This window comes from Ursus americanus, chromosome 9 (genome assembly GCF_024610735.1).
Source record: "Ursus americanus isolate L20-20 chromosome 9, mUrsAme1.1.p, whole genome shotgun sequence".
Lineage (NCBI taxonomy): Eukaryota > Metazoa > Chordata > Mammalia > Carnivora > Ursidae > Ursus > Ursus americanus.
In genome coordinates, this window is record NC_142135.1 from 79,328,647 (window position 1) to 79,342,129 (window position 13,483).

The window sequence follows — 13,483 nt, forward strand, 5'->3', positions numbered from 1 at the left end:
GTAATAAATACATGAGATTTCATATCTGAGAAAGGACCAAACTTCAGGAGAGCCAAGGAGGAAGCAGTCCTTGCTTGCTGGCTGGCCAGGTGATTGCAGCTTCAGGAAGAGATGACATTTGTGTTGAGACTTAAGAGATGGGGGAAAAAACTCCAGGGGAAGGGAACAAACTTATTAACACTTACTTGAGAATATTTTAGTGGGGAAGCTTGGTTGATGGGGTGAAGTAGATTTTTGTTAATGTGAAGAGAGGAATGAGTGCTCTAGCAAATAGTAAGGCTGTAAGAAAATTACTTGTCAGTAGAATTGAGATGGCCCATAGCATGTGGATTAACACATGGCCTTATTAGGACCAGGATTAATTTTTAATCACTCTGGATTCTTGACTGTGTTCCAAATTTTAGGTATAGACAGGATTTCAAATAAGTCACCCACTGATATGTGCAATGTTACTGTAATGGATTAATACAAAATAGTCTTATTATAATGAGGCAGTTTATCCATTGTAAACTTAAGATATTTTCAGATTTCACTCTAAATGCACTTTAGGATAATCTCTGTCTCCTGTATGACTAAAGTAGTAAAATCTAATGGTAACTTCACAATGTCTAAGATTTTATATTTTTAGAAAACGAAAATAACATATATCCTTTTTGGCTAACATAATGTGGCCTCTTGATTTAATATCATTTCATTAGAATAAACACTTTAAAAATATTGGCATATTCGTTGATTTGGACTTTTTTTTTTGGTTTGTGTTTTAGACTGTATAGGTCAATTGGAGAATATGACGTCCTCCGTGGTATTTTTAGCAGTGAGATAGGAACAAAGCAAGTCACTCATAGTGCGATATTGGCAGAAGCAAGAAGTGATTATTCTGAAGCTGCTAAGCAGTATAATGAGGTAAAATTGATCTCTAGCAAATATGTCAGTCGCTTAAACACTTTTTTTTTCTGAATGGAAAAACTGTTAGCTTTAGAATTCAGAGCTTCATTAATGTTTCAACTTTATTCCTTAGTTATTACACAAACGTTAATAATGGAATAGTTCCATAATAACCAAATGTGAAATAATTATTGCTTTATCTCTTATTCTTTTTAAGAAAACATCACTGAATAAAAGAGAGAGCATTTCATACCAAATACTGTAAAACTGTAAGATGTTATTTCAGTATCTGCTGTTATTATATAATTCTATTTGGGTAGATTGTTTTCCTTTAGTAAATAAAAACTTTATGAAGAGGTAAGTAAGCATTGGTTTTGGGAAGATGGCTATAAGTTCAATTTTGTACATTTTGTGTTTTGATTTGCCAATGGCTATCTAGGTATAGATGTCTAACAAATAGTTGAAATTGAGTCTGTGATCTATGAGATTCTTGAATAAGCAATCCAGGTTGTAAAGTCATCTGCAATTTTCAGTAAATGTCCCATTTTCTGATTTTCAATCTAAGAACTCTTTAAGTGGTAAATAACCCACAGTATTGATTTAAATCAAATTTTGGGTCATTCAGAGGCTTTAGTTTATCAATTGGCTTCATTTGTAAGTTTCTCAGAGAAATAGTTTCCTCTCGGTTTTTATGTTCATTTGTTCCCATAAGATTTGTTTGGTTTATTTTCTTCTATTCAGTGTTACTCTGTTTTCCCTTTTCTCTCCCCTTGTCATAAATCTGAAAATGATTGTTCTTAGCATGAATGTTAACACTACCTATAGTACAAATGTTTTCATATTTATATTCTTTCCAACTTTGTAAAATGAAGTTATGAACTTTTCTTCATAAGGCTCTCAATAAACGAGAGTGGGTGGATGGTGAGCCTACGGAAGCTGAGAAGGATTTTTGGGAACTTGCATCCCTTGACTGTTATAACCAGCTTGCTGAGTGGAAATCATTGGCATACTGTTCTATAGTCAGTGTTGATAATGAAAACCCTCCAGATCTAAATAAAATGTGGAGTGAACCATTTTATCAGGTGGGTAGAATTATTTAAAAGATTTATTTATTCATTTTAGAGAGAGAGAAAGAGAGAGAGCATGAGCAAAAGGGGCAGAGGGAGAAGGAGAGAGAATCTCAAGCAGACTGTGTGCCCAGTGCACGCAGAACCCTGAGACCATGACCTGAGCAAAACTGAGAGTCTGATGCTTAACTGACTGCACCACTAAGGCACCCCCAGTAGAATTGTTTTTCAGGTCACTGAGATAAATATTTTAGATGGTAAGCTGTTTTCTAATTAGTGAAGTTGTTTAAAACTTTTAAAAAACAAACTAGTAGTTGTGAAGTATTAGGATATTTGTATAGCCTGACTCCCCCCATGAACTCCATAATATTGTTAAGTCTCTTACCACTTTTGGCTAACCCTTTCCAAATAAATGGGATTCATTTAAAAATAAATATTAACATCCATGCTATGACTACATGGAAGAATATTTCATGGTGTCTCTGCCCTGAGTCACAGGCTACACATGGGGTAGCCCTGACCCCTGGAGCGGGACGGTCCCCCTTCCATGGGATCGCCCAGACTCTTGGAGAGAAGCAGCTCACCTGGTTCCCACAATACAGCTGTCATAGCTGTGCTTGTAGATTCCTCACTTGTATGTAACACCCAATGATCTTTCAGCTAAAAGTGGTTCCTATTTTCTATAGAGCATGTTCCTATATGTTTTGTGGTTACAAAATGAATAATTTTAAGTGAATGTGTTTTAAAAATTGTGGTTTTAGGTTTGAAACAGGCATCATCACATTAGCTCTAAATCTTGACCTAAAAAATTATACCAAAGGATATTATAAAATAATTAGGCATACTCATACTGGCTTTCTACAGTTACAAGTAGAGTCTTCTGTTCCTTAGGAGACCTATCTACCTTACATGATCCGCAGCAAGCTGAAGTTACTGCTTCACGGGGAGGCTGACCAGTCCCTGCTGACGTTTATTGATGAAGCTGTGAACAAAGAGCTTCAGAAGGCTCTTATAGAGCTGCATTATAGTCAAGAATTGAGTCTTCTTTACATCTTACAAGATGATGTTGACAGAGCCAAATATTATATTGACAATTGCATTGAGATTTTTATGCAGGTAATGCAGATGCACCAGTCTGAAATGTACCATTTCTATGATACTTTTAAAAGTCAGTAAACTCGTGAATAAAAAAAAATCAACAAGCGAAAATTTTCATTTACTGTTTGATAACCTATTTCCTTCTTTTCTGTTCTTCCAGTTTCTTCTAAAATCTCTTCACTCTGTCCTTTGTCTTAATGCATATTTAATCTTTTTTTCTGTTTTAAAAAGTTCCATTTTTTTGTTTTTCCTTTGGTTTTTATCTTTTTCACACTGTTAAAGAACACTTGAGGGGTAGACTTTCTACCCAGATTGGCTGAATGGAAGCTTGGTGGCTTTGTGAAGAACACGAACCAATTTTCCCTGTTCCTTTTTACCGTTGTGCCTTCTTTGCTGTTTGCTTTTATGAGAATCTTCTGATGTTTGTTTTTAAAGTCGGTGTCTTTATAGAGCCTCTTAACATTTATCATTGGCTTGTGTTGACCATAGAAGCATATCCATTCATTGTCTTTGCTTTTTATTTTATTTATTTTATTTATTTTTTAATAGGCTCCATGTGCAGTTCACAGCCAATGTGGGGCTTGAACTCAGGACTATGAGATCAAGATCTGAGCCGAGATCAAGAGTTGGTCACTCAACCAACTGAGCCACCCAGGCACCCAAAATTTTGAATTTGTTTTGTGCACTCAAGGGGAAGTTCATCAAAGAAGGAATTGGCTTCTGTAGTTGGCAGTTTTATATTATAGGACATTGTGATTTTTAAAAATTGGTGGGGAATAGAGGCAACAGTACCTAATTGTATTGATTTTATTGACGTCTTTGAACCAAAATGTGATTAAAACCTAAATTATTTTTATTTATTTTTATTTTTATTTTTTTATTTTTTTTAAAGATTTTATTTATTTATTTGACAGAGATAGAGACAGCCAGCGAGAGAGGGAACACAAGCAGGGGGAGTGGGAAAGGAAGAAGCAGGCTCATAGCAGAGGAGCCTGATGTGGGGCTCGATCCCATAACACCGGGATCACGCCCTGAGCCGAAGGCAGACGCTTAACCGCTGTGCCACCCAGGCGCCCCATAAAACCTAAATTATTTTTAAAAACTTAAGCCATTTGTTAATTGGTTCTGTGAGCTAACTATTAACTACACTGAGACACATTTTATAATTGATGTAGCGTAGTTGCTCTATTTAATGTTTTCGGGGACTGTTTTAAAATTTAAAGTAGTAAATTGATTTATAAACAATGTTAAATATCTTTTTTCTAGAATTACTCAAGTATTGATGTCCTCTTACACAGAAGTAGACTCACCAAATTGCAGTCTGTACAAACTTTAATAGAAATTCAGGAGTTCATCAGTTTTATAAGCAGACAAGGTAATTTTTTTAACCTACCATTTTTTTTTTCTTTTATAATTATGGAAAAGGTTTGGTATGGTTTTTTTTAGTGAAAGTACATGTTTCTTAACATATGGGTTAGAAAATACCTTGAGTTCATTCTACAAATATATATTTTGACATCATTGAAATAAATGTTTAAAATGGTCGAGCACTATTCTAGACACTGGGGATGAAAGCCAAACAAAATGTATTGCCTCGCTTAAAAAAGCTTTCAAAAGAGTGGGGTAATCCCCACACGAAGTGATCCCTACTGAGGCAGAGGGAAGTCCCATGTCAAATACAGATAACAGAATCTGCCCTGGACTGAAGCGTGCAGGAGGCTCCGGGAGGAAGGGCCTGTGTTGAGTGTGGAAGAGGCAGGGGGGCTCCCAGAAGGTCTGCCTTAGAGAAAGCCTGCAGTGTCCTGGATGGCTGAAAGTTCAGTGACTAGGTGCCACATGCCCTGGCCTGAGGGCAGGTGAAGCTGCTGCAGCAGTGTGCATACCCTGAAGGTGTTTCTGCTGCCAGCAAGTAGATTTTATCCTAGTGCCTATGGGAGGCCACCAGAGTCAAAGGGAAAGGGTACATCTTTGAATCAGGTATATATCTTAGTTATAAATTGGAATTTCAGCATTTATGCTAAATAATTAAAAATAAAAATGAAAGCCACTCTCAGAGTACTAAGAAAAATTGGTATTCATATATATCTATAACTTATCATACTCTGCTTTAAATTTGGAGTATTCTTTTTCAAGTACATATTGTTAATGACAGATCATTCATTAAGTGTTTTCTACTTTCCAGGACTTAAGTTAATCTCTTTTTTCTATATTACATAGTTTTTATGACAGCCTTACAAGATTTAGATTTTTTTCCTCTCATTTTATAGAAACATAGGTTAAATAACTTGCCTAACCTAATATGTGAAAGATCCTGATCTTGAACCCAGGACTGTCAAATTTAAGCTTGTATTCTTAACCACTGCTTTCCCACCAACAGAAAGCAAGAAAACTAAAGCTTTAAACATTAGTAATGTGATATTTAAATTTTCTGAGAGTTATGAATCTTTTAAGGCCAGATTGTTTTATTAATTACTATCATGTAACCTTGTTGCACATACCAGGGTCTGGGGCAGTATTCCATCATTCAACACAGTGATGTGTCTCCAGCTTAAGTGGTGAATATTCACATAGATGGCAGACCAAGACTATAAGTAGCCCTGTGCTGATTCAGATCAGATTTTGCCAACAAGAAAATTGGCTGCAACCCTATGAAAACTTTTCAGGTTTCAGTGCTTTTTAGATTTTGGAATTGTGGATGAAGGACTGTGAACCTGTGCTAAATTTTAAAATTGTGTATGTTTATTTCCCCAGTCTTACTCTATGTCCTTAAGAAATTGAGTTTTGATTGTCAAAATGTATTAGATTTGCTGTCGTAACTTTTTGTTCCTGTTGTGAAAGACAAAACAAAAAATTTTAATTTGGCCAAGAAATTTATCTTTACTAATGGCAGCCCAACTTTATAAATTGGTCTTGTCATTAAGCTGTGGATATAGTCATCTTCTGTTTTTAGGTAATTTATCATGTCAAGCTCCCCTTAAGAGACTTATAAAAACCTGGACGAACAGATACCCAGATGCTAAAATGGACCCAATGAACATCTGGGATGACATCATCACAAACCGGTAAGATGTAATCTTTTTCATCTGACTATGGATTTTTTCTGAAATTGCCAGAAAGACTTTTCTCCAAAACTGTGGTTTAGGAAAATGTGGAATTTGAGTCTAGTGTAGATAGCTCTCATTTTGCTGATTTCCCATTTTAAGTTCTTAGTTCTCAGAAGACTCTTCATGTCAGCAGTGTGTCCTGTGTCCCAACTCGTCCCTGTGAGGGGATTGCAGCCCACTAACATTGAATTTGTAATGTGCTGGGAGGTTTGTTACGAACATCCTTCTGGCAGTGAGAGAAGGCAGGGGAGCAGTGGGGGCAGTGGTCCATCTGCTTCTGTCTTAGGGCTGAATGTTAGCCAGTGAAATGGAAGCAAAGAAAACACTGCTTAGTGACTTTTTTATTATTCTATTATTTTAAGTTGGATTTTTGACATTCCGGCCTCCTACCTTCTGACTCTTATTACATAACTGTATGTATCAGTTTCGCAGGCCTGATATCATTTTCACATGCTCAGTTTTTCCTTGCCCTTTGACAGCCCTGGATAATCCGTGAGGCAGATACTAGCCATATTTTTCAGAGACAAGGCACCAGAATCAGAGAGGTTGGGAACTATTTTATGCAAATATACACAGTAAGTAGGACTCAAGGACTGTGACCCTATGTGTGGTGTTCTTACCATTATATCCTTTTTTTTTTAAGATTTATTTATTTATGTATGTATTAGAGAGAGAGAAAGCATAAGTGGGAGGGGCAGAGGGAGAGGGAGAGGGAATCTGAAGGAGACTCACACTGAGCTTGGAGCCCGATACAGGGCTCTATCTCAAGATCCTGAGATCACGACCTGAGCCAAAACCAAGAGTCGGAGACTTAACCGACTGCATCACCCAGGCACCCCTTGCCATTATATTCTATTTTCTCTGCTGTTACAATGTTTTTGTGGGTTTTTTGGTTTGTTTTTGTTTTTTACTTTTTATACTTTTTATTTTTTGTACTTGTTTTTTTACTATTTATTTTGAGATAAGTTCTTATCCATAGAAAAGTTGTAAGAAAAGTAGAACTCCCCTTCTGTATCTTTTACTCAGATTCACTGTTTTTAAACATTTTTAACAGATTGCCACCTTGGCTTTTTAATTTTTTCTCCCCACACATACATAATTATGTTCTGAACCATTTGAATTTAAGTTGCATATATATGCATCTTTATCTCTTCATCAGTATACGTTTCCTAAGAAAAAGAGTATTCTCTCATATAACCTCTATACAATAATAACTTCACTGTTTTTATTTTTAATCTACAGCCCCAATTTCAGTTTTGTCAATAGTCCCATTAATGTTCTTCAAAGCATTTTATCCCCTTCTAAGACAGAATCCAGTCCATAATCTCATACTGCATTTAATCAATATGTCTTTCTGGCCGCTTAATCTGGAACACTTCCTCAGCCATCTTTCATGACATTGACGCTTTAAAAGAATGTTCGTCAATTTGGGTTTGTCTGTATATTCCCACAGTTATATTCAAGTGTTACATCCCTAGTTAAAATATTACTTAACTAAAGTATTATTCTCAGGGTATCACATCTGAAAGCAGGGAGTGTCCACGTGCTTTTTACTGGAGATAGTAACTTTTATTACCTGGTTAAAATATTGTCTGGTCTCTCACATGAAAAGATGGTTGACATCAGTCATTGTCAGGGAAATACAAATCAAACCTACAATAAGATATCACCTCATACCTGTCAGAATGGCTAAAATCAACAATACAAGAAATAATAGGCATTGGCAAGGATACTGAGAAAGGGGAACCCTCTTGCACTGTTGGTAGAAATGCAGACCGGTGCAGCCACTGTGGAAAACAGTAAGAAGATGCCTCAAAAAGTTAAAAATAGAAGTACTATGCAGTCCAGCAGTTGCAGTACTAGATATTTACCCAAAGGATACAAAAATAGTAACTTAGGGGGATACATGCACCCCAGTGTTTATAGCAGCATTATCAAAAATAGCCAAAGTATGAAACAGCCCAAGTGTCTATCCACTGACAAATGGATAAAGAAGATGTAGTGTGTGTGTGTGTGTGTGTGTATATGTGTGTGTGTGTGTGTGTGTGTGATGGAATACTACTCAGCCATAAAAAGGAACAAAATCTTGCCATTTGCAATAACATGGGTGGAGCTGGAGAGTATTATATTAGGCAAAATAAGTCATTCAGAGAAAGACAAATACCATATTTATTTCACTCATATGTGAAATTTAAGAAACAAAACAAACAAGCAGAGAGAAATAGGCAAGCCAAGAAACACTCTTAACTATAGAGAACAAACTGATGGTTACCAGAGGGGAGATGGGTGGGGGGGAAGGGTTAAATAGGTGATGGGAATTAAGGAGTGCACTTGTGATCAGCTCTGAATATTATACAACTCTAATGTAACATTGTAGGTTAACCAACTGGAATTAAAATTAAAACTTTAAATATATACATACATAAGAAAATAAAAAAGCAGAACTCAGGAAAAATATTGTCTGGTCTCTCCAGTATATAATGCTTGGGATTTGTTGTTGTTGTTGTTTTAATGCCAGTTTTTTTTTTTCCTTTGCAACTAATAATGTGAGAGATGCTTTGAAACATGCATATATCCTGCTTCTCATAAGACTTAGCCCTTTATACTTTGTATCTGTGAATGACTCAGCCAAAACCAGTCTTGACAATGATAGTCGCAAGGTGATGACTTTCTAACTCCACCACTTGTTCCATGTTTATCAGTCTGCATCTTAGTGTAAGGAAGAGCCTTCTCTTCTCCATCTATTTATTTATTTACTTACTTAAATTTTAGTTACCAATATAGAATCATGGATTCCAATTTTATTTAATGGAATATAGTCAATTACTGTTCTTACTTATATCATGTTCAAATTGTCTCAGATTTGGCCAGCAGGAGCCCCTTCAAACTGATATTACAGGCACATCTTGCAAAATTATTCCATGTTTTTTCTAGAAATGTTATAGTTTTAGTTCTTATATTTAGGTCTATGATCCAAAGATAATATTTGTAGATGGTATGAGGTGGGTAGATGGTATGATGTTCATATGGCTTTTTCATATGGCTATCTAGTTGTCTAGTGCCATTGTTCAAAAGTCTTTTCATAATTGAATTGCCTCAGTACCTTTTTAGAAAATCAGTGACCACATGTATGTGGATCTGTTTTTGAATGCTCTGTTCTATTTCTTGTTTATATATACATTTTTTTTTCATTTGTCAAACTGTCTTCATTACTGTTCCTTTATGTCTTGAATCACATAGGGTGAGTACTCCAGCTTTGTTTTTCTTTACGAAAATTGCTTTGTCTGTTTTAGGTTATTTATATTTATATATACATTTTAGAAACTGCTTGTCAGTTTCTACCAAAAACAAAAACACTGACAGTTTGGGATTTAGTTCACTAGATCAAGTTTGGGAATTGATATCTTAACAATATAGAGTTCTCTAATTCATGAATATATGTCTTTCTAATTAGGTTTCTTTAAAAAAAATTTTTTTTCATTTTAATTGTACTCTTCATTTTTTTAAAAGATTTTATTTATTTATTTGACAGAGAGAGACAGTGAGAGAGGGAACACAAGCAAGGGGAGTGTGAGAGGGAGAAGCAGGCTTCCCACGGAGCAGGGAGTCCGATGCGGGGCTCGATCCCAGGACCCTGGGATCATGACCTGAGCCGAAGGCAGACGCTTAACGGCTGAGCCACCCAGGCATCCCTTATTTTCATTGTACTCTTAATTCCCTTTAGCTATTTCACCCATGCCCCACCCACCTCCGCTCTGGTAACCACCAGTATGTTCTCCGTATTTGAGTCTGGTTTGTTTGTTTTTTCCTTTGTTTGTTCATTTGTTTTGTTTCTTAAATTCTGCATATGAATGAAATCATATGGTATTTGTCTTTCTCTGACTCATTTCACTTGGCATTATACTTTCTAGGTGCATCCATTTTGTTGCAAATGGCAAGATTTCATTCTTTTTTATGACTGAATAATATTTCATTGTAAACATACCACATCTTCTGTATATATTCATCTATCATTGGATACGTAGGTTGCTTCCATATCTTGGCTTTTGTAAATAATGCTGCAGTAAACATAGGGGTGCAGATATATTTTCAAATTAGTGTTTTCATTTTCTTCAGATACCCAGTAGTGAAGTTCCTGGATCACATGGAGGCTCTATTTTTAATTTTTTGAGGAACCCCCCCATAATGTTTTCCACAGTGGCTGCACCAATTTACATTCCTACCAACAGTGCACGAGGGTTTCTTTTTCTCCACATCCTCACCTACACTTGTTAGTTCTTGTATTTTTTATTTTGGTCACTCTGACAGGTGTAAGGTAATATCTCTTTGTGGTTTTGACTCGCATTTCACTGATGATGAGCCACGTTGAGCATCTTTTTGTGTTTCTCTTGGCCATCTGTATGTCTTCTTTGGAAAAATGTCTATTCAGGTCCTCTGACCATTTTTAAAATCAGATTATTTGCTTTTTTGGTGTTGATTTGTATAAGTTCTTATAAATTTTAGATATTAATTCCTTATCATTTGCAAACATATTCTTCCATTTAGTAGGTTCCCTTTTTGTTTTGTCTGTGGTTTCCTTCACTGTACAAAAGTTTGTTATTTTGGTAGAGTCCTAATAGTTCTATTTTTGCTTTTGTTGCCCTTGCCAGAGGGGACATCTGGAAAATTGTTTCTATGGCTGATGTCAAAGATATTAATGCCTATGTTTTCTTCTAGGAGTTTTATGGTTTCAGGTCTCATAGTTAGGTCTTTAATCCATTTTCAGTTTACTTTTGTGTATAAGAAAGTGGTCCAGTTTCTCTCTTTTGCATGTAGCTGACCAGTTTTCCCAGCATCATTTGTTGAAGAGAATGTTCTTTCCCCATTGTATATTCTTGCCTCCTTTCTCATAGATTAATTGACCGTATGATAGGGGTGGGTTTATTTCTGGACTTTCTGTTCTGTTCCATTGATCTGTTTGTCTATTTTTGTGCCAGTACAATACTGCTTTCACTACTATAACTTTGTAGTATGTATTGAAATTTTGGATTCTGATACTCCATCTTTATTTTTCTTTCTCAAGATTGTTTTGGCTATTTGGGATCTTTCATGGTTCCATATACATTTTAGTATTATTTGTTCTAGTTCTGTGAAAAATGTTTTTGGTATTTAGATAGGGATTGCATTTAATCTGTAGATTGCTTTGGGTAGTATGGACATTTTAACAATACTTGTTCTTCGAATCCATGAGCATGGAATATCTTTCCATTAGTTTGTGTCCTATTCATTTTTTTTAATCAGTGTTTTATAGTTTTCAGAGTACAGATCTTTCACCTCCTTGGTTAACTTTATTCCTAGATATTTTATTCCTTACAGTGTATTTATTTGTAAATAGGACTGTTTTCTTAATTTCTCTTTCTATTACTTCATTATTAGTGTATAGAAATACAGTAGGTTCCTGTATATTAATTTTGTATCCTACAGCTTTACTGAATTCATTTAATACTGCTAATAGTTTTTTGTTGGCATCTTTATGGTTTTCTATATATGGTATCATGTTATCTGCAAATAGTGAAAGTTTTGCTTCTTCCTTTAATTTCAGTGACTTTTTTTTTCAATAAGGATTCTTAGATGGCTTGTTTTTCAGCAGTGTTCCAGTTATTTGCTGTTCATATTTTCTGAGTTTTGTTTTATTATGCATGGGTGTTAAATTTTATCAAATGCTTTTTTCTGCCTCTATTTAATTGATCCTATGCTTTTTCTCCATGATTTATGTTTGTTAGGTCTGTAGTCTATAGTTTTTGTCTATAGTGTTGTGCACAAACGCTGTTCCCTTATTGATTCTCTTTCTTATTTTGAAAGTGAGATATTAAAATCTCCAACTATTTTTGTATTCTCTAATTTTCCTTTTAGTATTTGCTTTATGTATTTATGTGCTCCAGTGTTAGGTGCATAAATATTTACAATTGTTATATCTTCTTGATGGATTGACTATTTTATCATTATATAATGATCTTTTTTGCATCTTTTTACCATTGTTAGCTTAAGGTCTGTTTTGTCTTATTTAGTATAGCTACTCCTGATTTTTTTTTCGTTACCGTTTGCTTGAAATATCTCTTTACATGCCTTCACTCTCAGTCAGTGTTGTCTTTAAAGCTAAAGTGAGTCCCTTGTATGCAGCATATTGTTGGATTTTGTTTTTTTATTCATCCAGCCATTCTATGTCTTTTGATTGGAGAATTTAATCCATTTACATTTAAAGTAGTTAGTTATTGATACGTAAGGGCTTACTTTTGCCATTTTGTTCTCTGACAGTTTTGTAGATCTGTTGTTCCTTGCTTCTTATCTTGCCGTCTTTTGTTATTTTATGACTATATGGATGTACTTTGACTTCTTTATCGTGATCTTTTATAATTACTAAGGCCTTTCATTTGTGTTTACCATGAGGCTTACAAAAAATATCTTATAATATCCTATTATAAGCTGACAACAACTTAACTGCAATAGCATTTTTAAACTTCTACGCTTTTACTTCCTCATGCTCCTCACATATTAGGTTGTTGATGTTATAATTAACATATTTTTATATTGTGTCTCTAATAACAGATTATTGTAGTTATTGTTATTTTTAACATATTTGTTTTTTAAATTTAAACTAGCATTATAAGTGAATTACCACTACTACCATATTAGAGAATCTGACTTTGGCTCTATATTTACTATTACCAGTGAGTTTTGTATAACTTCACATGTTCTTATGATATTAATTAGCAGTAGTTTATTTCTACTTGAAGAACTCCCTTTAGCATTTCTTATAAGCCAGGTCTAGTGGTGAATAAACTCCCTTAACTTTTGATTGCTCAGAAAAGTATTTCTCCTTCATTTTTGAAGGACAAGTTTGCTAGATACAGTATTCTTGGTTGACAGGTTTTTTCTTTCAGTATTTTGAATATATCATTCCATTGTCTTCTGGCCTGAAAAGTTTCTTTTGACAACTCCACCTATAGTCTTATGGAGGTTCCCTTGTATGTGATGTGTCACTTTTCTCTTACTGCTTTCAGAAAGTCTGTCTTTGACTTTTGACAATTTAATTATGTGTCTTGGTGTAGCCCTGTTTGGATTCAGTCTATTTGGGGTCCCTTGAGCCTCATGGATCTGGAAATCCATTTCTCTGCCCAGGTTTGTGAGAAGTTTTCAGCCATTATTGTTTTAAATATACTTTATGTCCCTTTCTTATATATATATATAATTATATATATATATAATTTCTTATATACATAATTATATATATAATAATACATAATATATTTATATATTATATATAATATATTTATAATTTATATATATATT

General features: G+C 34.7%; 1 protein-coding gene across 4 annotated transcripts in view; it reads left to right on the forward strand.

The window, feature by feature from the left end:
• Positions 1-13,483, forward strand: part of PRKDC (protein kinase, DNA-activated, catalytic subunit) — a 224,653-nt gene that overhangs the window by 160,352 nt on the left and 50,818 nt on the right. For all 4 annotated transcript variants that reach the window (XM_045789112.2, XM_045789113.2, XM_045789115.2 and 1 more), the window contains 5 exons: positions 765-903; positions 1,779-1,967; positions 2,844-3,068; positions 4,317-4,425; positions 6,001-6,112. In XM_045789112.2, the coding sequence (XP_045645068.2) occupies positions 765-903; positions 1,779-1,967; positions 2,844-3,068; positions 4,317-4,425; positions 6,001-6,112 (774 nt within the window). The remainder of the gene's footprint in view (positions 1-764; positions 904-1,778; positions 1,968-2,843; positions 3,069-4,316; positions 4,426-6,000; positions 6,113-13,483) is intronic.